At 43.2% G+C, this 23,595-nt stretch overlaps 1 protein-coding gene across 1 annotated transcript in view; it reads left to right on the forward strand.

Moving 5' to 3' along the window:
- Window positions 1–9,291: 9,291 nt before the first annotated feature.
- The window catches only part of ELAVL1 (ELAV like RNA binding protein 1), a 41,097-nt gene continuing 26,793 nt past the window's right edge, over window positions 9,292–23,595 (forward strand). The window contains exons 1-2 of the mRNA XM_059831605.1: window positions 9,292–9,356; window positions 20,236–20,419. Of these exons, the coding sequence (XP_059687588.1) occupies window positions 20,248–20,419 (172 nt within the window). The 5' untranslated portion in view covers window positions 9,292–9,356; window positions 20,236–20,247. The remainder of the gene's footprint in view (window positions 9,357–20,235; window positions 20,420–23,595) is intronic.

The raw sequence follows: 23,595 nt of genomic DNA on the forward strand, positions 1-23,595 counted from the left end.
AGTTACCTGAGAAGGAATATTCAGCAGTAAAATTTAAGTTCCGTTAAACTGTTGTGTAGCAGAGGAAGCTCCAGAACTGGGTTTTCTTTTCATTATCCCATCACACAAAATCCACATTTGAATGCCTAAATGCGTAGGCATGAAGAAAACCGAAGGTAGTGATGACTGAGTCTCTTCAATTAAAGATTAGACACACAGATCATAAAGAATCTTAATCGTTACTGTCTTGACTGCGCAATTAGCATAAGCAAATACCATCAATACAGGTTGCCAACTAAAACCTCCCCAGGTATTAACCCATGTCCCCTTCCCGAAAGTTCGGTGTTAGGACAGGCTGGGGAATACGTTCCTACTGCCAACAGGCACGACCGCAGCCCTGCCCCGACTGTCTGACTCGGTCCAGAGACGACAGTTCAACTGGCCTGCCAGCCAGCGCTGTAGGAGGTGCCCACGTGGGAGTCTGCTCTACGGTACAGCTCGCTCCACTGATGGGATATGATTAAACTGTAGATGGCTGAGTGCGTTAAAAAAAGGAAACAAGTAAGAGGAAGTTTTATTTAATAGACCCAGCTCCCATGCATAGAATTTACCGATAGCACATTTTAGTACCACCCTGCAGGCCAGTCAGCTTATGAAGACTGACTAATGCAGTTCAAGTCCATGATAGAAAATGAAGCCCACCACTGATTAGACATGGAACTAAGATAAAGCCACATAAACAAGCCAGAAAATGCCAATCAATAAACAAATAGCTGTTGATTTCCTAGTAATTAAGGATTAGTGTTACTTAAAATTACTAAAGGGCTTCCGCCCAGTGTGGCAAGTCCTACACTGTTCTCTTAGTACACTGTGAGTTAACAATTAAACGCTGAATTTTTGTAGTTATTAATTAAATCACAAAAAGAGCTGCTCCTTTGTCTATGTGGACAAAACAGCAGTAGCTCACGCCCCATGAGTTACCATAGCCAATGCTGATCTCTCCTGAAAGAAAATATAACCCTGCAATTTCTACCTTGCATGTTTTACTGCAGACCTGATTTAGAAAGCGAATAAATTATCTTTTCATATGTCCTTAAGCCATTAGCTTACAACCCTATTTCTGCATTCAGAAGTGCTAGTTTGCTGTTAGATTTAAGTTAAAGCATGAGCTGTACAATGCAGATAAGCTATTTTATTGCAGTGCGGAAGCTTATGCCACAGAGATCCAAAACTGTAGGGAGAATTAAAGTTCATTCGTTGTAACAGCTAACAGAACAAGTTCCCTAAAATGACATTGTTCAACTGCATGAGGAAAACTGACTTAAGAACTTGCTCTAAAAGCCTTTATCAGATCATCACAGAATCACAGAATCATTAAGGTTGGAAAAGACCTTTAAGATCATCAAGTCCAACCATCAACCCAACCCCACCATGCACCTTCTCTCCTTACCAACGAAGGTAGAAAACTATTAGAGCATTCCTCCTCTTGCTATACCTCCATTGCCTGTGCATATATTATTCTGAAGCCACGGTTCACCTCAACATGCAAATAACAGAGCTTTTATTTTTAAAAAGTCAACATTTGCACAGATTTTTTTTTAACAGTTTATAATGCCACTTGATTCCACACTTAGTTATTTAACTGCATAGGTGAAGTTACAGTAACAAGGTTACTTTTTCCAGCTTCACAAACTATGAAAATGGAAAGTCACTGGCAATAGCTTACATTTAAACTGAAACATTTTAAAATTCAATACTAGTATTACTTTAAGAATTATAAGCATTAGATTCCATTAGTGAGAAGAGCCTTGAAGACAGAAACAAGAATCATCATGCCTTGAAAAGAGACTTCAAAAGATACTGAAGAATTCGTACACTCAAAAATTCATAAACTCAAAAGCATCATGCCATAAGTCTTAAAAACCTAACAGCTTCCCATCCTCACCAGAAGCAGAACGTTGTCATTTAAAAAGAAAACTGAATCTATGTCATGGCTTTGACTTAAGTTTATTATCAGATTTAGCTCTTCAAATAAACCAAAACTTTGAAGTGCAGGCATCTTCTAGAGAGCAGGTGAACACTTTAAAAAAATAAAGTAATGCATAGATGAACATCTTGTAACTTTCATCAAAGATAAATTATTTAGTCACATTGGCTTTTTTTTTTTAAACACAGTACTGTTCTTAAAAAGATGTTTTAGAATATTATCTTAGAGGTAGTTAGCAAGCAAACGTAAAAAGCACTGATGCATACGCTTAACCCATAAAGTAAGGAAAAAATATTCTTTATTGCTATCGGGTAGTTCCTAAAGCATCATGATTTCACAGGAGAGAGACTTACTTTCTTCAGAAGCTTACTGCTCAGCCAGTTCAAACTGCATTGAATCTTTTCCCACACCATATCATAGAGGCAGTAGAAATAACACCTACATCTACTGCTGAACTTGGACTAAAACATGAGAGGTCACGTTAGAACGCAGCAGACCATAGTTACAGGACAACTAATTACCAAGTCAGGTAAGACGGCTTAGATGTACACACGCTACAGCAAACTCAGCAGGGCTGGGGGAGGGAGGAGAGGAAGAGACCTTTCAATATCGATACTGGGATGTAAGGATATCACCTGAAGGCCATGCTCGATACGCCTGGGGCCATTCTGCATTGGTTTCAGCCATACCCAACTGAGTGAGTGCTCACACGTGACCATGATGGCTGATATGCCTAAACTCTCCCCAGGCCAGTTTTGACTCCAGCGCTTTTCAGCATCAACAAGCTGTTCTTGGGAGGGATTTTCGAAAGACAGGGCTTGGGTTGTTGTTACTATGCTGATGACATGTATCTCCTGACAGTTGTAACACCCAAGATACTCGGGACTGGCTGACTAGTATTTCCGAAGTTAAACCCTTTAAAAGGATCTGTGTGAGCAGACACCCTTAGACATCCCACCTATTCAGGGAAGTGTCCAGCATGTAAACGTATACAAAGTGTAATGCTGGAAACAGGAAAAACACCCAGAAAAACAACTGTCAGACATACTGCTGGATAGCCACACATCAACTGGCACTTCCATCAGTTGATTGACTGACAATCCCTGAAGAGCAGTCTTGCACTTCATTGTGTAATATATTAAGCTAAAGGATTATCGAAAGCATTTAGCTTGAAAATGCAAAACTCTACACGTTTGGGGATAAAACCAGGTCAAGACTACATGTTGCCTCACTATTTTTGCAAACTGGTATGCTTAGCAGAACAATTACATTACGCTTTTCAGCTAGAATTGTGATCTAATTTGAGGCTCAGGCTTCCTCCAAACTGTACAGACTCATGTTACTACAACACAAGACTCAACAGGGCTTTGGTGTTTCAAACTTTCAAACATTTTTAGGTATAGTCATGCCTTCCTCCATAAAGCCCTGGTGTAGGGAATTCTTTTTGTTGATGTAAGTGAAGTTGGTGAAGATTGTGCAATATATTTTAATGATAATGAGGCTTTACAAAGTCTCTCAGAATTTTGAAATACATCCTTGAAGTATGAAGACACTCTAAGTCTGATAACACAGTAATTCTGCAGTGCTTTATGGCTTCCATGGTGGCGATAAGAGACACCTAAGACTTGCGCAAGTGCCATAAATGTTCAAGCCAACTAATTACTTCATAAAACCCAGGAAATTCCTTAGGCATTTTGGTGTTCGTATCGCCACATTTTCTGTATTTAAGACCATCAAGAATACATGCTCTGGAAACCACAAACCTCTGGCAGTGAAAGCAAACCATTCACATCACATGTATTAAAAATGTATTAAAAACATAGACACGTAATTGTTGTTCATCCAAACAACCTTAGTGCCAAGTTTGGCAGCAATATCAATGGACTTAACATTGCTGATGCATGAAAACTAAATCTGTGGTTTCAATAAGGCAGATATGTCACTGTAAACATTGAGCCATATAAGAACAGGTCATGTATTTGTTTTTGTGGTAATAAATACTTGATCTCAAGACTAACAAGCCGCTCTCGACCAACCATTCTTAAAGCACGCATCAGGCTCTTCATACTCCCTACTACTAGTTCATACATGGAGACCTGAGCAGTAGGTTTTGCCAAAGATTCCAAAATACAGAAAAAAACAGGTGCTTTCCCCAAGTCTTTGGGGAAACAGAAAAAGTAATTCAAACAGTGTGTTTACTATGCATTTACTATTGCTTTACATTTTTCATCATCTTCCAGTCCTTGAAGTTTCAGGATGACAATACTAATATTGTCTTACTGACAGTTGGATGCAGTGTTTTTCACACCAAGCTGAGACTACAAAATGTGGTCAGTCAGTAAGCTTAGCCTATCATTCTAGGCTAAACAAGGTTACAGGATGCAATGAGGTCTCATGCCCAGGCCAGAACTAGTAAGCAATGCGCAGAAGTAGTGATTTACACTACTACAAAAAAATACGTATTACTTTGCTCCTATACACCAGAGCCATGAGCAAATGAAAGCATGCTACCAGCAGTCACTGCAAGTTATTATGATTTAAGATGGGATCTGAAGTGCCAAAACTTGAATGCATAATCAGATTTGCCACAAAATATCACAAGCACTTCCCAGCCATTTGCTTCTCTGTTTAGTCTGAGATATGTAGCAAGATTGAAGATTATGAAAATTATTATCAAAACTTCTAGATTTTAATTGCAATAGAAAATTAACAGCTCACTGGACAAATAGAACTATGCTACAAATAACCACTACATCAAGTTAAACAATTTACATAAACACCATTCACAAGTGGTATAAAACCGCACACAACCACAAGCTTCATACATGATGAGCTTGGAATAAAGATGACTGCTGGCAACCAGAAAAGCTTCTGGTTTTCTTCCTTCCATTTTGTTGTTTGACTGTGGACGTCTTTTACCCACTACTAAATTTTAATGGAGATTTCAGAAACTAGGCTAATAGATAGTGTGACTGCTGCACAACAAATATGGGGGGGAACACTTACAAAGGCTATTAACATAAAGGAAAAGGGAAATCAAAGAAAGGGTAAGAGAAAAATCAGCTCCAATAATGGCTTATAATAACTGCAAATTTAAATTGAATTAAAATTTATCCACATCTGTCCACAAATGATTAAGTGTGGCTGGTTTAATTAGAGAAGCTTGGTGCAGAGAAACCTGAACCAACATGTTCACCAGCCAACACGCCCAGTGTTGACTGAAGAGGCTCACTCCGCTTCAGAGCTCAACACAGTGATTGCCACTGTCTTCTGCATTGACCTGAGAAAGGCCAGGGAACTTCTACAATTCACTGAAAATTTAAATGGGGCACGATCTTACTGCAGCGGAAGGAAGAGACAAACATGCCCCAGGTGACATAATTCACCTCACAAGTGAAATGACAATACGGGCAGAATGAAAAAGAGTGGTTACAACCAACCCCAAGGAAGGTAACTCCCATGGGAGTGAAATACCGAGTACGACTCCATCCTTCTGCAAACCATGAGGAGAAGGCGCTTCTGCAGAGGACAAACCTCTCCAAACAAGTGGATATTATCAGACCAGATCTCTGGGGAGGAAATTACCCTCAAGCACAAAGACAAAAGCAGCAAGGACTGAACACCAGAAAGAGCGAGGAGAGCATAAGGGAACTCCAAGAAAAGCAAAAGCAGAAAGTGTTATTCAGAAGGATGCTGACAACGGAGCAATACAGCAACCCTCAAGTCTGGCTAATGCGATCATGGTACAGCACCACAAACCAACCGATGAGCAAACGGGTGCGTTAGGTAAGCAAAGTCTTGGGGCAACACCAGGGCGTTTGCTGAAGGAGGCGGGGGAGAGCCAGACGACAATGGCGGCCCAGGGGCTGCGACCCTGAGGAGAGGAAGCCACAGGAGAGGGTGAAGAAGGCGGTCTCTCAACAGCGAGGGGAAATCAGACAGCGACTTCAGACCCTAAAGGAGGGAAAGAAAGAAAAACACGGAGGAGGGCGGGGGGGGAAGGCTGTACAGGAGCCACGACACCTCAGGAGGGAGATAACAAGGGCAGAACGCTAGGGAAGCGGGAGCTCCCCAGCACCTGCAGTATGCCCCCCCCCACTCCCAAGGAAAAGAGGCCCTATGCAGGCCAGCAAGGCAGAGCCCAGAGGTGGGGTGTGCCGCAGCAACAGGACAGCAAGGCCAACCGCCCTGCGAGCACAACGCTCCCTCCGCAGGGCCGCAGCCGCCATTTCATCCACCCTCAGGGCGTGGAGGCAGCGAGGAGGGCGGGGACCGCCCAGGGGGCGGGGCAGAGACGGCCCGGGGGCGGGGCGGGGACCGGACCCGCCCCGCCCCCGGGCGGGCCCCGCCCCGCCGTTACCTGCCCCGCGGCTGTGGTGCTCCTGGCCGCCATTTTAGGCGAGGCGCAGGGGGGACGGGGCCGTCGCTCCAAGAGGGCCCTCCGGCAGCCCCGGGAAAGATAAACCGGTGTTACGGAAGTAGCGGGTCTTGATAACAACGGAGACAACGTAAAAATAGGGAAATTAATTAACAGAGCTCCGGAGGCGCCCAGAAGAGCCTGTCAGAGGCTGAGGAAGCCCGCGGGTGGCTGGTGCTGCCGGGGCTCCTTCCCGCCGCTCGCTGCTTTTCAAGCAGGAGAGCGCACCCGGGTCCAGACGGGCTCCTAAAGCCTCCCGGCCCTCTCTGTCGCATTTGCGCTGTTAGAAAGGTCTGCAACAATCTCCCTCCTTTTGTAACCTGAAGTTTCTAGCTGATGTTCGTGCACGGCTGGTTATAAACGTTTGTCCTTGTGGCAACCACTTCAGCAGTTCGCTTCATGCTGTTCATTTTCCTGCCATGGAAGAACTATGTTGACAAACGGCTTCCATATGACCCTGTTTGCAGTGAGCTTTTCTCCCGTTTCAACACACCTCAAGAAACAGCATGACTCAACATACCTGTGAAGAGCCTGATGTCATTTGTTGCGTCATCGTAAGACGATTTCACTGGGAGACCTAGCTTCACGTTTCTAAAATTCCACGTTATCATGAAACCTTCAGACTGATGTGTTTTCATATCGAACTGAAACACTGCAACAGACAATGAATGTATTTCAGCAAAATGAGATCGTTCCTTTAAAAACTGACATACAGTTTAATAGGATAATACCTTCTAATTGCCATCACGGTTTTAAATAACAGTTTTTATGGTGATAAATGAAATTATGAGATTGCAAATGTGCTGTTACAAGGTAAAGGCATCAAAGCTCTGTGCAGCGTTGTGCCCATGGCCTCGATTTTTTGAGATCTGAGACTCATCTTAGGCCCAAGAATGGCATTGCCTAATTAAAACCTGAATGATACAAAATTCGCAGTAACAGAAAGCTGCCATTGATGTGAATAACAAAATTGTGATATTGTGGCTGGCATAAATAGCAGCATGAGCAAATAACAGATGCACAAACATCTTTAATGTTTTATAAGGCCTTGAAGGATATTTCCAGACCTGTCAGGCTTGGAGTTTACATGTGAGGATTCCCCATCTGGCACTGAAAGCTATGATTAAGAAAAAAAGAAATTGGCAACGTTTTTAACATCTCTTAATCATTAACGTCCTCAACGGACTCTTCATTTAATGATGCTGACCATTATGTTTTCTTTGATACTGTGCCCTTCGGACTATGGCAGAGGCTGGGCTGTTCCTGGTCATAACATACAGAAGATTAGGAGCCCGTACATAACGGCCCAGTATAACAGGACCACTTGAAGGGGTTTCTGAAATGGGTTTCTGGGTGGATAAGCCAGATACCATCAGTGCAACAATGTTGGGAATTTACCATACAGGGCCTTGCCAGAGGCCATGTCAAGATAGGTAGGGGAAAGATACTTGCATTTTCATCGTGTGATTTTCCATGTGTTGCAGTTTAACTATTATCAGGTACAGAGTATTTCCACATACATGTGTGCAAAGAAACGGCAAAGAACGCGTGCTCCTATATGTGGTTTTGCTGCTATAGTGCAAGTCCCTATCCTTCAGGTGAGATCGCGCTGCTGTTCTAGTCTAGTGAAAGGTGCATTCATTTGATTTTCAGTTACATTACTCAGCTAAGTAAAACTCAAATTGTGAGTTGTCTGTGAATGAAAAATAACATCACACATTTTAATGCAGCAGTATTCTGAACTTTTGGCCAAAGCTGAGTACCTTGTCAGGTATGCAGGATTTACAGACTTGCAAGCTTACAAGTATGTCACACACTAAACATACAGCTTTGTACCATGGGTATAATTGCAGAATACTGCGTTAATGACAAAAAAGACATTTATTTCCTGCAGAATAGTGGAATTTTACATTCACAGACTCCTCCTGTGCAGTGGAAAGAGGTTCAGATATAAATGGATGCCCTTGGCTGCCAAAAAATTGCTGGTAGCAGAGGGAAAACTTGACCAGCGGGTACACTAAGGTCATTGCAGAAGGACTTCTCTGAGCACAGAAAAGCGGTGACCACCACAGCTTCTCCTGCGGATCGTCACTTGCATCTCATGGACACAGAAACAATTTATTCTCTTAACCAGTCACCGGTGTTTGCGTTACTGCTCGGGGAGGCTCCCCGATCTGCTGGCACTCGACACCCGTGGAAAGAGAAGGCTTCAGCTAACGGGAGGCGCTGCCCGCAAACACCCCAGGGCCTGGGGCTGTCCTGCTACATCTTCTACTCACGTCTAACTTTTGCTACAGGGAAGAACTTGCATTTCTGCTTCTACACGAGCAGCACGGGAGGACTCGCGCACAGGCAGCAATGGAGACGAGACCCACGTTGTCCCGCTAGCCCCTTCCTACGACTTCAGCAGGCCCCAGCGAGGCAGGCCGAGGCTGGGCGAGCACCGGCCCTGCTCCCGGCCGCTTCTGAAGCCCTGAGCCGTCCCGCTGGGGACTGCCCAGGTCACGCTGCCTGCCCCCTTCCTGCCCCCTCCACCAACCGCCTCCCCGGGAGCTCCCCTCCGGCCCGCCGAGGAAGCGGGCCGGTGCAGGCCCCCTGCTCACCCGCAGAGGCAGCCTGGAGACCGCCGGCCTCGCTGCCGGGAGCGGGGGGCAGGCGGTGCCCTCGCCACCACGCCCCCGCCCCCCCCGCGGCCGGGCGGGCTCGGGCGGAGGCCGCGGGCCCGGGGGCGGCGCGCGGGGCCCGGCTCCCCGCGCCAGGCCGCCGGCGCCGCACGCGCAGCACCCCTCCCCCCCGGCGCGCGCTTGACGGACGGGCCGCCGGGCCAACGGCGCGCGGGGCACGTGCGCGCGGCAGCCAACGGGGCTCGGCGGGCGGGGTGGGGGCGTGGCCGGCGGCGCTGCGAGCGGCTTGTTGTGCGCGCTGCGGAGCCGTTAGCCTCCTGCTGCCCAGGCCCTGCCGAGCCGGCGACAGGTGAGGCCGGGCCGCCGCGGGCTGCGGGGCGGCGCCTGCGGAGCCCCCGGCGGCTCCCGCGAGGCCGGCGCGGGCAGGAGCGGGCGGCGCGGGCCGCGCCAGCGAGGCCGAGGCCTGGGCCTGCAGGGGGAGAGCCGGGGCCTGCGGGGGGGAGGGGCCAGCCGGAGGGGGAGCGCGGGCCCGGGGCGGCCGGGCGGCGAGCCGGGGCTGCGGCCTGCGGGCCGGGGGCGGGCCCGCAGCGTGCGCGGCTGCGAGGGCCTGCGTGAGGTGGATGGGGCACGGGCGGGGGAGAAGGGGCCCGAGGCCTCCGCGCTCGTGGGCGAGAAGGCCGTGGGTCTCGCCGCCCGGGGCCGCCGCGGAGCGGGGCGGCCCCGGGCGGCAGATGCGCTGCCCGGGGCCGTGTCTTGTCCGGGAGCCTTTCTTCTTGGGGCTGATGTCGGTGTCTTTCATATTTATTTTGCCTGTGTCTGCACGGACACAGCTTTTAAATCTCCCACCTTCGTTAAGACTGGCGCATCTTTATTGACTGGCAGAATCTGAGGGTGGGCTTCCTAATGGGGACAATAGGTGTTAATATTAATGCTAATTTGGGCCGGCTGGGAACAGGGTTAAGTAATGCTGTGCTAAGTGCTTTTGGCCGGAAGAAGTCATGACTAAAGTAGCAGTCCACTATTGTTAGTGCTCGTGGGAGGCTTTTCGAAGTAGAGCGCTTGCCCTTTTTTAGTGATTGGAAGAGGCAAGAATGTATTAGGGGGCCATTCAGTGGGAGGATGTGGGTGAAAGGAACGCGTATAGAGGTAGCCCGGCGAAAGGGCCGCTGAGCTCTGCCGTGATAGTTGTGTGGAAGTCTGTGCTGGCTACCATATTCTGTAACGCTGGGTAGTGGAGTAGCATTACCTGTTAGGCAGAGCCTTATATCTGAGACTTGCTGTGAAGAGAAGCGTGTTTTGTTGCATGAGGGACTTGCACTGGGATCCTGTGGTCCGCTTAATGAGGCGTCTGTGGAAAATAAAGGAGGAAAGAAAAGGGAAGGGTAGAGATTAATTCCCTTCACTAATACTTGTTGTTGTTGACATTTGATCATTTTTTGTGGTCTCTGTATTTCTGCTCCTTTTCCTTTTATGCGCTGAATGTGGATGTTGACTGCTCATATCGCTCAGCTCTTTACCTTTTTACCAGCCTGCTGTCCCCCAGTACTCATGTTTTAACCACTTTTCTTTGTAGAGCTGTGTGAACAGTTCTGACTTGTGTATCTCTCTTTAAAACTGGGGTGATGCATGTGTTCCATAGGCTTTATCAAGCCTGTATGGTTGATATGATTTCTTAAATGTCTGTTGACTCTTGAGTTATGTCTGTGTTGTATGACAGTTAATAAAGTCTAGATTCCTGAGCTTGTAAGTCTATGCAGCATGACACCTTACTCTGTGACTGTCCTAGTTTTTGTTCTGAAGCAGTGTTACTGTATTTGTATAATGAAGCAAATGAGCCTGTGGTTTCATGATTCAAAGTGTTCAGCAGTCCTGAGTTATAGAACCTCCAGCCTGCGCTTGCAGTAGGCTCCCCCCTTCACCTGATTGGAATATGAATGGGAACATCTTAAACTGGTATGTTGTTAAATACATTGTATAGTGAATTTATAGCCTTAGGTATTTAGCCCTGATGTGGGTGGTTCTGCAGCACCAGATAAATATGGCTATACTGCTTTCCTATGTGAGTTGTCTTATGCAGTGCCAGATTTGTGGGAACAACAGTAGTAGTAAGCACAGTCTAAATGGAAATGTGAATATTGTGTATAGCATCTTTCTTAACTTAATTGTGTCTGTTGAATGTGGCCGGTGTCTAGTGCTTACCATGAAACGTGCTCTATGCTCCTGATTAAAGCACTGTATTTTCTGTTTGCTGGTTCTTGCATGTTCTGTCACTTTTTTTCTTCCTGAATTCCCCCCCGGTCTTGACCTGTCAGAGACATGTCATTTTACTTTCAGAATCTATTTCTTTAAGCTGTTGTGCTAGCCTGCTTTCTTTCCTGAAGCTTTGGTCTCTGTCTTGTTTCTTGCCTATTTGTTATGAGCCCTCTGTGAACTGATGACAGTAAAATGTTCTTAGATGTTGCACTGACTATGTGTCTTGTGGATAACCTACCTGTGAAGGTGGTAGACTTTTAATTCCAGAAGACTCAAGCTTGCTGTATTTGCAGACTTCAAAAAGATGTTTAGAGAAGCTGTTCTTTTTGCACTTCCAGGTACTTCAGGAAAAGCATGGAAGGCAGCTGCAGGAGATTCCAGCCAATTTAAGCATTTGGGGAGAGTGACATAGTTTAGCAAATGAGAGCTGTTAAGTTTTGCCTTCTATTAGAAATTGATCAGGGCACTTCTCCTTTTTGATGTGCAGTTCTGTGATCTAGGCACCTGCAAGCTTCAAACTGCTGGCCTAAATGATCCATTTGATTATACAACCTTCTTATATGTAGGTGATGTATGCAAAAATAGATTTTAAACTTATTTTGTTTTGGGTTTTTTTGGGGGGGGTAGGGTGGAAATAAGCTATGCTGAGAAAGGAGAGAGTTTCTTCATGTGCATGGTTTTGCTGCTTTTTTTTTAAAGTATTGGTAGCAGTGGCATAGTAAGTATAAAGTATAATTTTCCTCTCGCCCACCGCTTCTGTGGCCTCCTTGTAGGAGTGCAGGAGCAAGTTGTGGTGTCTAATAAAGCCTTCAGAGATAAATCTCCAGTTACTTGTTTTGTGCTAGTGAACGAGTTGGATGCTGTCTCCTCCTGTTACTTCACTTGCCTTCCTGTCCCATCAAAGGGAAAGTACCAGCTGCTAATCCAAGGATGGATCAATGTGTGGGGCAGCTCTTATCGGAATGTGTCTGGAATCTGTAGTTCCTATGTCCACTTCTCACCTACTGCAAGTGTCCTGTGCGTAGGACAGGAGTTGTTCCTTCACAGCACAGTTCTTTGTCTCCAGATGTTTTTTTGTAGGTGAAAAAATTGCCAGAGGCAATTGCTGGACAGTCTGACACTGTCTAGAACAAGGAAGATAATAACTTCTTTCTTTTTTTTAATATCTGTTTATTGTAAACCTGTCCTTTTTAAAATACCAGTGCAGAAGGTGAGATAGCTGGACAACTTTTTGCAGCTGAGATTGTTTCTTCTCTGTGTAAGGATGCTGTTATGTTAACTGTCAGCATCTATTAACTCTGAAAAATCCAAGGGACTGGCAAGCAGAAAGGATCTGCTTGGTTGCCAGATTTACAAAGGGAACGTACACATTAGTGTGGAAAGAACATACATGTGCAAGTTAAGCAACTTATGTGGCTTAACACTTAGAGTTTTAGTGTGAAAGAATCCTCCTGTCTAAAGATGAACTTTTTTTTTAAGTGACCTTCATTAGCATGTTTCAGTAGACTGACTTGATGCCATTCTTGGGGGGGAAGAGGGTGGAGAATACAGATGCCAAGTGAATCAAATTAAATAGTGAATTTAAATTTCTCCTGTTTGCTGATTTAAAATATTGTGGCTGCAGGGAAGAGGAATTCAGATGAGACAGCTGCATGGGGGAGAATACCGACCTTATTGATCGCTGTGGGACAACAAAAAGAGAAATAGGGTAACGGTACAGTTTGGGGGAAGGAATCTGTGGCACCTCACTTTCTGCCTTTAAGTTTTCATATGTACCCAAACATCATGCTTCAAAGTTCAGGAAGATGGCTATTCCAATGAAACATAAGGTTCATGTTCATGAAATACAGTAGCTGCCAATCAGGCTAAGCAAGCATAACAAGCAAGAAAAGGTGAGATCAAGATTATTCCTTTGTGGTCATGGACTTCCCTTTTGGAAATGGCATCAGGCATCTCTCAAACATAGGCACACTACTTCATACCTAAATTATTTTTATTCATAAGGAAAACTTAAGTATTATCACCTACTGTTGAAAGATTTAAGCATGTAGCTCAGATCTGAGTTGAATTTTTGAAGTGCGTGACCTATACTGTGCATTTACATGCTAGGATAACTTTATGTTAAACGTCACGTTTTTTCCCCTCATATGCTGTATAAATGTTATTCTTGAATTGAAGAGAGAATCTGTGGATTTTGTGACGTCTCCCTCCCTCCCTTCCTCCCCCCCAATTGGCTTTTGGTGTTTGGTCAAGATGGAAATCCTCTGCTTTTTGAAGTAATATTGTATGAATGCAGTGTAAGTCAAATAGCAAAGGGTCTTGCGCTGTGTTGTCACTGACCTATAGTCTGTATGGATGTTCATGGAGAGGTCTGTGCTTGTGCAATGTGGAGAGCTGTTGGGGGTGTGAAAGGATGTTTGTGTGAAGAATAAAAGGGGGTTTTCTTGGAGATTATGGGGGAAGAATCTGTGGTAAAGTACAGGGGTCTGGATTAAGAAATAGAGATGTATTCTGGCTGTGGAACATTGGGAATTTGTTTTTCTTTTTTCTGGGAGGCAGGCAGGCCTAATGGAGGTTTTTCTGCTGGTATAGCTTCCAAGGTGAAACATGTTCTGTTCCTTAGAGTGATTTCTGAGAAGAAAACATGTTGGGTTTTTTCCCCCCTGTCCCTTCTATGTCTTGATTAAACTCTTGCTTCTCAATCCTGTCTTGACAGTTGGCTGCAAAGCAAGTTTTTGCATGGGAATACTGTGTTGGATCATTCTTGAAAACTGTTTTCCTGAAACAGTTAAAACTAGTGGAGGCTCTCTCCAGGCCCTTCAGGCCCTTTTGTGTATGTGGCATTGCTTTTGGCATGTGTTCAAACCTAGACATCTGGGCACCTCTGCATCTGCCTTTTGCAGCTGTGTGGATTGGTTTGGTACTTCCCTTGAGGTAGTAGTGTCCTTTTTGTTCTATTTCAGGTGCGATCTCCAAGGAAGACTGCTCAGCAGCTTCAAAATTGAGTGGTAGAGCAGTGTCCAAGACAGATAGCCAAATTTGTTGTTTGCCTCGGAGTCAACCATGATTTGCAGGGGGGCATGTCAATAAATATCATCCATGTGCTGAAGAAACAGGAGGAGGTCTCTTTGTATAGCCCTGAAGTTCTACGTGAAGTACCCCATCAAGATTCTTGAGGTCAGACAGTGTATTTGAGAATAAACCCTTGAGACTGAAGTCCGAGTTGATCAAGACAGCTCACCAGCAGAACTCTGCCAATCAGTTTCAGTGCAGGATCCCTGTTCATTCACCACTGTTAACCCCAACAAGGAGACTTCATCAGTTTAGGGACTCTGTGAGACACTGTCTCCTGAAGCACTTCCTGCATAGTGTGTCGTACGTGATGCTAACTTGCACTTCATTGTGAGGAAAGGCTGAGGTGTTGGGTCAATAACCTGTGTCAGCAGCTTCAGTTCTATTGTGGTTTGAGAACCATGCTCTGCTCAGTATGGCCCACTCCCATTGTTCCAGTGATGGTGCCACAAACTCTGTGCCACGATAATACAATCATCTGGCTCTCTTTGGCCAAGTGTCAGATACTGTTGTAGTCTGTGTGCTTCTGATATCAAAAGACAAGAAACATGTTTGAGGTAGCTCTGACCTTCTTGTGTTCAGCTCAGCTAGTGTTAGTGCTCACCTGTGCACCTGCAGTGCTACATGGCTTTCACCGTCTGCAGAATGATATTGCACGAATAAGAATAGGTCAGTTGCTGGAGTGATAAGACTTGCTGCCAGGATTTTAGTGAAGGTGCTAATTGCTGGCATGAAGGAGCATGGAGCTCATTGCTCCTGGAAGAACTTCCCGTCTTAAGTTCTGCAGTAGTTAAAATGCTCACATTATAATCTATAATCTGTTTAGGTGTCTACATTCAAATTTGTGATCCCAGTAGTGGTCTAGTCCCTTTGCAGACCTGTGAACAAGGTGAAGGTATACAAAGCCTCTTGCCTGATCTTGAAGACAGACAGTTATCTTTCTTGCCAATGTTCCTGTTTCAGATAATCTCCTCAGATTCATACAGGTCTTCCTTCTGGCAAACATCTTGCAGTGAAAGACTTAACAGCACTGTATCCTAGAATTCTGGATGGAGATACTGAGTGTCATTTGGAAAAAGCTTTTATTGGTCTGTTGCCAGAACCATTCATGTAATTTTTCTTTTAAACCTTCTGGGATCTTGTGCACCTTTGTGAGAAAGTGATTGTCACGGTCAGTGCAATGTTTCTGAAAATAATACCTTGGAGAGCTTTTTCAGTCCAGTCCTGAGGGTGCAGACCTGGCTGTTGGTGAATGAGCAATCTTTGAGACAGGTAGTAAGGTGTTGGGCTATATCAATTTGAGTACCTCCAGAATTAATGAAAGATTTTGGCACAGTACATACGGTTCCTGTTGGTTGCTCTGTATGTACATCCTTGGCTTTGTAAGTTTGAGGGCAACTTACACAAGGAAGATAAAGAAGGCTGCCTTTTAAAACAAGCTGTTGCAGGGTTTGGTTATTTAAGAAAAATTCTCATTTTGGGAACTGCAGTGCAGTGGAACTTAGTCTTAAAATTTCCTTTTTTTGGGACATAGAATTGAAAGCCTTTTTTGGAAAGGCTGTAAAGTACCAGTCTTGTTACAGGTAGCCTTCCCAAATGGAGCTGTTAGGCCTTTTTTTCCATCCTTGACCTGTCTGCTGAGAATATAAGACTTTGGATTTATGTCAGTGTGGATTGGGAAACGTCAGTTAATGAAGTTATAGATCCAAGGTAGTTTCCAGGCCTGGTTCTCAAGTCTGGAATATTTACTGGTATAATTTGATTGTTGCCTCTTTGGTAAAGAAAGATCAGGAGATTCCCTCAACATATTTCAGTGAGAGCAGAATAATAAACTTGTTTTCTTATGTAGTATTTCTCATTTTGTCCATACTGACCATTTTATACCACCTTTTCTTTTTGGAATTCTTTTCAGTATGCGAAGGTTAACAATTCTTCAGGGGCTGTCTTTATTCTCACTGGCATGAGAACCGTTCACCACCGGTGGAGGAAGTGGTTTTCCACCAACTTCCAGGATGGCCAGAAAGTGTTAGTCTTGCAGTAGGTTGTGTAAGTGCTTGGTGAAAGATTAGGAAGAAAGGAGCATCTTCTTTATCAGCACTCTGCTCCTTTTCCTCTTTTTCTATTATGCCTTTATTGCTTCTGCATGCTTTGTTCCTGGTATCCCATGAAAATGTTTGCCAGGCCTTTATGCAAGGGCTTCCTAGACTTTTTACTAATGTCTGAAGAAAAGCAGATGGAAGGCTTCCTTCACAGTTCTAATTGCTTCTGAATCAACAATGCCCTAGGCACTCCTTGTTTATCACGGGGAGATATAGATGGTAAGTATTGCAGACAGTGAGATTAGAGGCTGTGGTAAAATGATTTAAAGTTGATAGCCACTTGCCAAACTCCTGTCAATTGTGCTTAATGCCAGATACAAGTCTGGTAACTTGCCATCATGGTGTGCTGGGGAGTTTTCTGTGCTTGGTATCTAGCTGTGGTGCCTCCTTTTTAGGTAGCAGATATACCTTGGAGGATAAGGAAAATAGATTTATTTTTTTTTAAGTTTTTGGGTTTGGAAAGCGTTAAAATATATAGCCACTTCTTAAACTTGGCAGGAGGAGAATCTTGACAGCAGGAAGGATTTGTATCATGTCTTGGACAAATTTGATTAAAGTGAAGGAAATTTGAACTTTTGTCTTGTAAAGCTGGAAAAATCTCAACATTTCTTCCTTTGCTTACTAAATACTCCAATTGTACTGTACACCTTCCATGCTCATCAATATATTGGTGTGTTGTGCTCGTAGGGCTTGAATTTTATACAGGCCAAAGGCAAGCAAAGTTGCCTTCCGTTAAAACAATTTTGAAAGTGTAAGTCATCTGGTTTTATAGTTGAGCTGTGTTGAACAAAGGAGGTTCAGCTGTTTGAGTGTCATTTAGCAGAACAGGAAGCTTTTCTGAGGTTGTGCTCAGTTCTGATGGAGCTGTAAGGGAACATGGATTTAATGACATCAACTAAGAGAAGTTGTGGATGCTCCCTCCCTGGAAGTGTTCAAGGTCAGGTTGGATGGGGCTTTGAACAACCTGGTCTAGCAGAAGGTGTCCCTGCTCATGGCAGGGGGTTGGAACTCGATGACCTTTAAGGTCCCTTCCAACCGAAACCATTCTGTGAATCTATGATTTCACAGTACAACTGAGACAACCTGGCGGCTTAAAATCATCCGATGGGGGGGAGTCTCTTCCCCTGCTTCTAGCTTTGCAGTTTCTCCTCTTGCTTTCCTATCCTCTGGCATTAGCTCTGGTGCTTAGCTTGCTGAAAGGAAAGCAGATTAAAACTGCTGACATGACAAAAAGTGCTTCCCTCCTGGTGTAGTTTTCCATTGCTTTCATGGTACAAATTGGTAATCCTGTGGGCAGAAGGGTGCTGAGGCTTGCTCGTGTTGACACTTGAAACACAGAAATGTGGGGTAGAAGGCTAATCAGTGGGTGAGAGGGAGCAAGACCTCTCCTATAAGCTGCCAGCTGTTAATGCTTCAACACATATTAAAAAAAAAAAGGTTTAGTTTAAATCTCTACTGTGCTAAATCTCAAATTCACATAGGTCTAGTCATGGTTTATTCTAAAATGGTGTACTCTGTTATTGCCATTTAAAAAAATCCGACTTTTGCAAGAAGAAAGTATGAAATAAATGCCAGACGTGACTTAACAATCGCTACTGGGGAAGGGACTGAAAGTCCCTTCCTGCAGGCAGCATTCCCTTTCTAGCCTTAGGATTTCTAGTTGCTGTTCCTGACTCTTTCCATTATTCAACTTCTAGTTGTCAGTAGCTGTGCAGTCCCCGGAAAGGCTCATCCTTTAGTAGGTCCTGATCTGTAAAATAAAGCCGTGTACCACTGCTGCTCAGGCCCTTAGCATAGAGGGCAGTGGTGTCTGTAGTTTCACAAAAATCTGTACGCTGATGGTACATAGTTGTCTTGTGGGTGTTAACGGTTGTAACTCAAAATCACCTTATTTGAGAAGCCTATGTGGTCATGTGAATGCTTCTGACCTGTCTTAATGCAAAAATAAATCAGCAAATGTAGCCAGTATTAATTACGTGGTACTGCAAGGCTTGCTGACTCACTCTGCATTGAGGTGGTCTAGAAGCTTTTGCATCTTGTGAACGCCTGACCTGATGTTTTACTGGTGGCTGAGAAACAATAATAGTTTAAACTGTTCTAATTCAGCTCAGATTGATTATCCCTTCAGGCAAGATTAGCACTATGCTAGTGATACCTGCTTCAGATAATATGTTCAGTTCTCAAGCCAACTGCAGCGAGAGAAATTTTAATAGTAGGTGCTTATGTACAGCATCTTATGTTATTCTTTTGGCCAAATGAGTTTATTGACCAAAAGTTCTATTAAGGTAAATGCAAAATTCATCTTTGAGCCTGTAGTAAGTAATTCTTCTGTGGTGGCACTGAGACATTCAGTGAGAAGCAGATTTTGTGTTGAACTTGGAAGGTTTACACTAAACTTTCAGAAGGGAGTTAGAGCTGCAAGTCCGCCTTGATTTCATCCAAAAAGAAGTGTTTGGTCTTATGCCCCTTAGTGGTGGAGTCTGCATTGGAAACACATTCATACTTACACCATAAAGTGCAATAATGTTTTAATTGACATGTCTGTATGCTGCTAATAGGCCAAAGTGTTTGGATTCTGTGGTAAAATGCACAAATAGTGATGACTTAAGAGGAGGAGTGCCGAACTGAGCATTGGGAGGCCATGAATTAACTTCAGGGTTTTAGCAGCTTTTCTGTTAATTCTGTGTGCTTCACAGCTGTTTTCAAGAGCTGTTAAGCAAAACGATGTCGTTTTGGAGCTAGAGATGTTTAGCTCTCTGGTACTGAGAGGATGAACAAATCTGTAGCAGCAAACTTGAGAACCAGAGTCTGGAACCATACAACAAATTAGCTTCTTGGTGGTGGTGTTTGGCAGAAAGAAGATGCCAGGATAGGCTTCCTGAATCTGCTAGACCTCATTTTTCTCCTGTTGCAGGAATAGGGTTTAGGTATCCTGATCTTTACTACTACTTTGAAATTGTCAAAGCACTTTAAAATCTACTGTTCTGGCAGGCCATGAAGGAAGAGCAGCTTGGGTGTGTCGTGAGTTTGAGTTGTAGATGTCCTCTGCATCTGAAATGCTGAGATTCAGTCCCTGCTGATGGCTGACGAAGGCAGACAATATCTTCATGTGATGGAATTTCTGGATATTTTCTCAAGGCTTTCGGTAAAAAGGTGCAAAAATAGAAACTCTTATCAAATACTCAATATGCACCGAAGTTAGTGCTCCAGTACAGATTCATCTGTTTCATATATGCGATTTAAGCAGTCACCCAAAGGCAACCATTTAACAATAACAGGGCCTTAAGATGCAGGATAAGCAATGTGTAAAGGAGAAAACATTTAGAGAATAAATAGTCCCCAGTTGAAGCACTGAACTGGATCTGGCTGCTGCTCCTCTCTTTCTGTCTTTTAAGAGTTCTGGGCATAAGGTTGGAGTTGAGTGGCAGTTTTGATTCTGGCTAGTCAAGTGCTTGGACATGGGGAACCTGATTTTTAACTTGGCTGTTGTGAATACTTTGGTGTTGACAGGAATGTGTACAAAATCTGTCTTGATCCTTTTTATTAACGTAAAAAAACCAAACCTTAAGAACTCTAATGGTACATAGTTTTGTAAAATACCATGCTTGTTAGCTTGAAAGAATGAATTGTTCTGGAATATTCCACAAATAATGTTTTGTTTTGCAAGTAGAAAAAATGCATAGTTCAAACAGTTGCTTGTTCTCAGTTTTTGAAAATAAACATTCAAACTTATTTCCGGTGGAGAAAGTTTGGCTTATTGAAATGCAAAGATCTAGAACTTACTTGGGATTTTTCTCTTTGCAGATATATTATAAAATGTCTAATGGTTATGAAGATCACATGGCTGAAGATTGCAGGGATGATATTGGTAGAACAAATTTAATTGTGAACTACCTCCCTCAGAACATGACGCAAGATGAGTTACGGAGTCTATTTAGCAGTATTGGCGAAGTTGAATCTGCAAAACTTATTCGGGACAAAGTTGCAGGTATAATCCAGTATATAAGAAATTTTTACTTTGTGGTAGACTGCTCAAGCAAATACTTAATTGAATGCAATTTAATGTAGAAATATTAAATATTTGTTTGTGTATCTGTGTAATCAAACTATTGAAAAGTATGCATATAAGTAGAGTAATGCTGAGACTAGATTCTGAGTATTAGGAAGATAGAATACTTAAGACTAAATTAATGACTGTTTTGTATATGGTTAAGAATTCCAAGAAGTACAGTTCCTAAATTTGAACATCAATAGGCATGTCTAAAAGTAGTTTGAATTTGGTCCCCACCTTATTTAGTCTTCTTACAGTCTGAGCGTTTTTGACTCTACCAGAGCTCTGAATCTGCAAACAAAGCACTTGATCTGATTTTTGATCAGTACAATAAAGGTGGGGCATGCGTCTGAAATGGTTGTAGACCTTATCACTCTTCAGGAATTTAACTTGTAAGTTCTTTAAATAGGATTGTTAGTCGTAGCTTTAAAATATGAGAGGAATGAATTGTTCAGATTTGTGAAACTTAATGTTTCCTTGAAAACAAACAAATGCTGGTAGAGCAACTGGTTCCATAAGCCATATCTATTTAGTTGCAGGAGCCTTTTGTCTGCTCTGTGAAGACGTTTTAATCCTTGCACAGCTAAAAATCTTCATTTACAAGTTCTGGTTATTCTTGTCCAGAATTCACGGAGTCTTGGATTTAGTGGGAGAGCATGGTTGTTTCTGTAAATAAAAGTAATTGTGCTGTTAACTAGCTACGCATGCTTGTTTGTTCTCAGCCTGCAGACAATTGCCTTGTGGAATGTTCTGCTGCACATGCTCAATCTTGTATTTCAGAATCTAGCAATACTGACTTAGATCACTATCTAATCTGTAACGAAACAGGTCTGAAACAACTTCACTGTAAAAACTGCACGAAAGATGATGAAACACATGAGAATTCTTTGTGTGTTATCTTAACTGACTTCAGTACTTTATTTTATATGCTTGAGAATAGACACGAGAACTGAATAATTAAAAGCTTTAGAACTTACTTTCAGAATGGCTTCTCCGATTTCCATGCGTTTAGTTTTCCTAAGTTCTTTCAGATGAAGTTTCACGTGATAGTTGTCTATCTAAATCTGTACTTATGGAATGTGTATGTGAAATCATCATGAAAGAGTTACATAAAATACAGATTTCTTTTAATATTTTGATAGCTGAGTATTCAGCCTAGATGTTGTCATACAGTTTGAGATGCCTAGAGGTAGAGGCTTGCTCTGGAGGCTGCTTTTGCAAGGAAGTAAGATCGCTGGTTTAATGGTAGCAAGCCATTTATCAAATGTCACGGCTGATCCACACCTTAGACTTTGAAATAAGCACAGAATTGTCCACATGGGAGGTAAGAATATTTTAAATGGGAAGCAAGACATGTCATTACCTAAAGTTTGAGAGTCTACTTCACACTGTTCCCTGTAGCATCGAATACTCTGGTAAAGTCTGGTTAACTTTAATTTCAAACTTGGCAGTGCTGGGTAGTTTAAAGTCCAAAATATATGCTTGTGTGCTTCAGGTTTTTCTTAGCAACCCTCTGAAGAATCGGAAGTAAAATTCCGGTTAGCATTGCATAGAGTCCTTGAGTGCCTGTGGACAAAATGTTTGCTTTTCTTTAAAGTGATTGCAGGTGTTTAATTCTGCTATGTTGGTCAGACCACTTAGTTTTGTGGCTACCTAATTTTTCATTCACTTGCAACACTGTTAGGAGCAATTCCCAGCCTTCTCCATGCGCACTGATAGTTTTGGAATATCAGTAACTAAGAACTGGCTTCTTTAGGAACTGTCTAGAAATACCACTTTTCTTCTTCTCTTTTTCTTTTCTTTCTGCCCTTCATGTTTGCATTAAGATTTCAGTGTTGTAAAACTCCACTCTAAGCAGATCTGATGTTTGGCTGCCCCCGAAAAGAACAGTCCTGTGACAGAGTTCGGCTTTCCTTGTGCTACCACGTGGATTTTTCTGACCCCATGGCAGACTAGCAGGAAAGTAGAGCTGCAGAAAACCCTGCTCCCTGACCTTGGTTTCTGTGAGGTCAGATAAGTCATACTGTTGGCATCTAAGATGTAGTGGGGTTGAGTGGCCTGGGCAGGAGAGAGGGAACCTCTCCTTTTATGGGAATTAGACTTTTTAGATCAGTTTAGTTCTTTTCAGGGAAATCACAGCTTTGGTGCCCCCACAACATTCTATTAAATCAAAGCATTTTGTCTTTGGAGTTGCCTTTATTGACTGTATTTGCAGAGTTAAAATCAAATGTTTGTTTGATAATTCTTATTTTTCATAAAACAATGCCTGATATGTATATCTTTTCTCAATTCTCTATTAATGAAGCATGCAGGGCAGGCAATGTCTTCTGCCTGGAATGCAGTTTTTAATGACTTACTGAAGTAGCCTTAGCTTTCTGGAGACTGATTACTTTGCCTTTCAAATCAATTATTGAATCAAAGTTTTGTTTCGTTTGAGCAAAGTGTTTCGTTATGAACAAAGTTTATATGTTGTTGAGTTTTGTTACAGATACAGCATGGTACTGAACAATCTTATGTATTAGATTGTGTTTATAAAATTTAGAGAAACTTTGGAACACTAGACTACTTATCCTTTATTTTGCTATTGATGAATGCTATAGGAAGTTGAAAGTAGCAGCAAACCATAGTGTCAGTTTACATTCCTTACTATCAATTTTCTGCTTTCTATACACACGGATTACAGCAGTTGGTAAAAGTATGACTATGCATTTGTTTTGTTGTTTGAGACATGATAACTTCTTTTTCTGTTTTTTTTTTTTGCAGTAGCTGTAAAGAGAAGCTTGTGCACAGTAGATGAACATTAGATAGGGTGCAGTGCTCCTTCAGCTCTTCCTGATCATACTGGAAAGATAGGGTGCTGGTCTCTTCATTCTCCAATTTGTGTATTACATTCCTAAGCACTTCCAGACTTGGCTTTGCTTAACTTGTCATGAGTGAATCGGTACTCAGGGTCCGTGGGCAAATATTGGACTGTTGCTCTTTTGCTCACTGTACTTGTATTTGTGGTGAGTACATGTTGGACATCCAGGATTTTCATAAGAGAACTGTAAAACTCATCGGATATTGTTCTTTCTGCTGGATCTCAAGACTAGCACTAGCCATACCTCGGGGCT

Source organism: Gavia stellata, chromosome 32, assembly GCF_030936135.1.
Source record: "Gavia stellata isolate bGavSte3 chromosome 32, bGavSte3.hap2, whole genome shotgun sequence".
Lineage (NCBI taxonomy): Eukaryota > Metazoa > Chordata > Aves > Gaviiformes > Gaviidae > Gavia > Gavia stellata.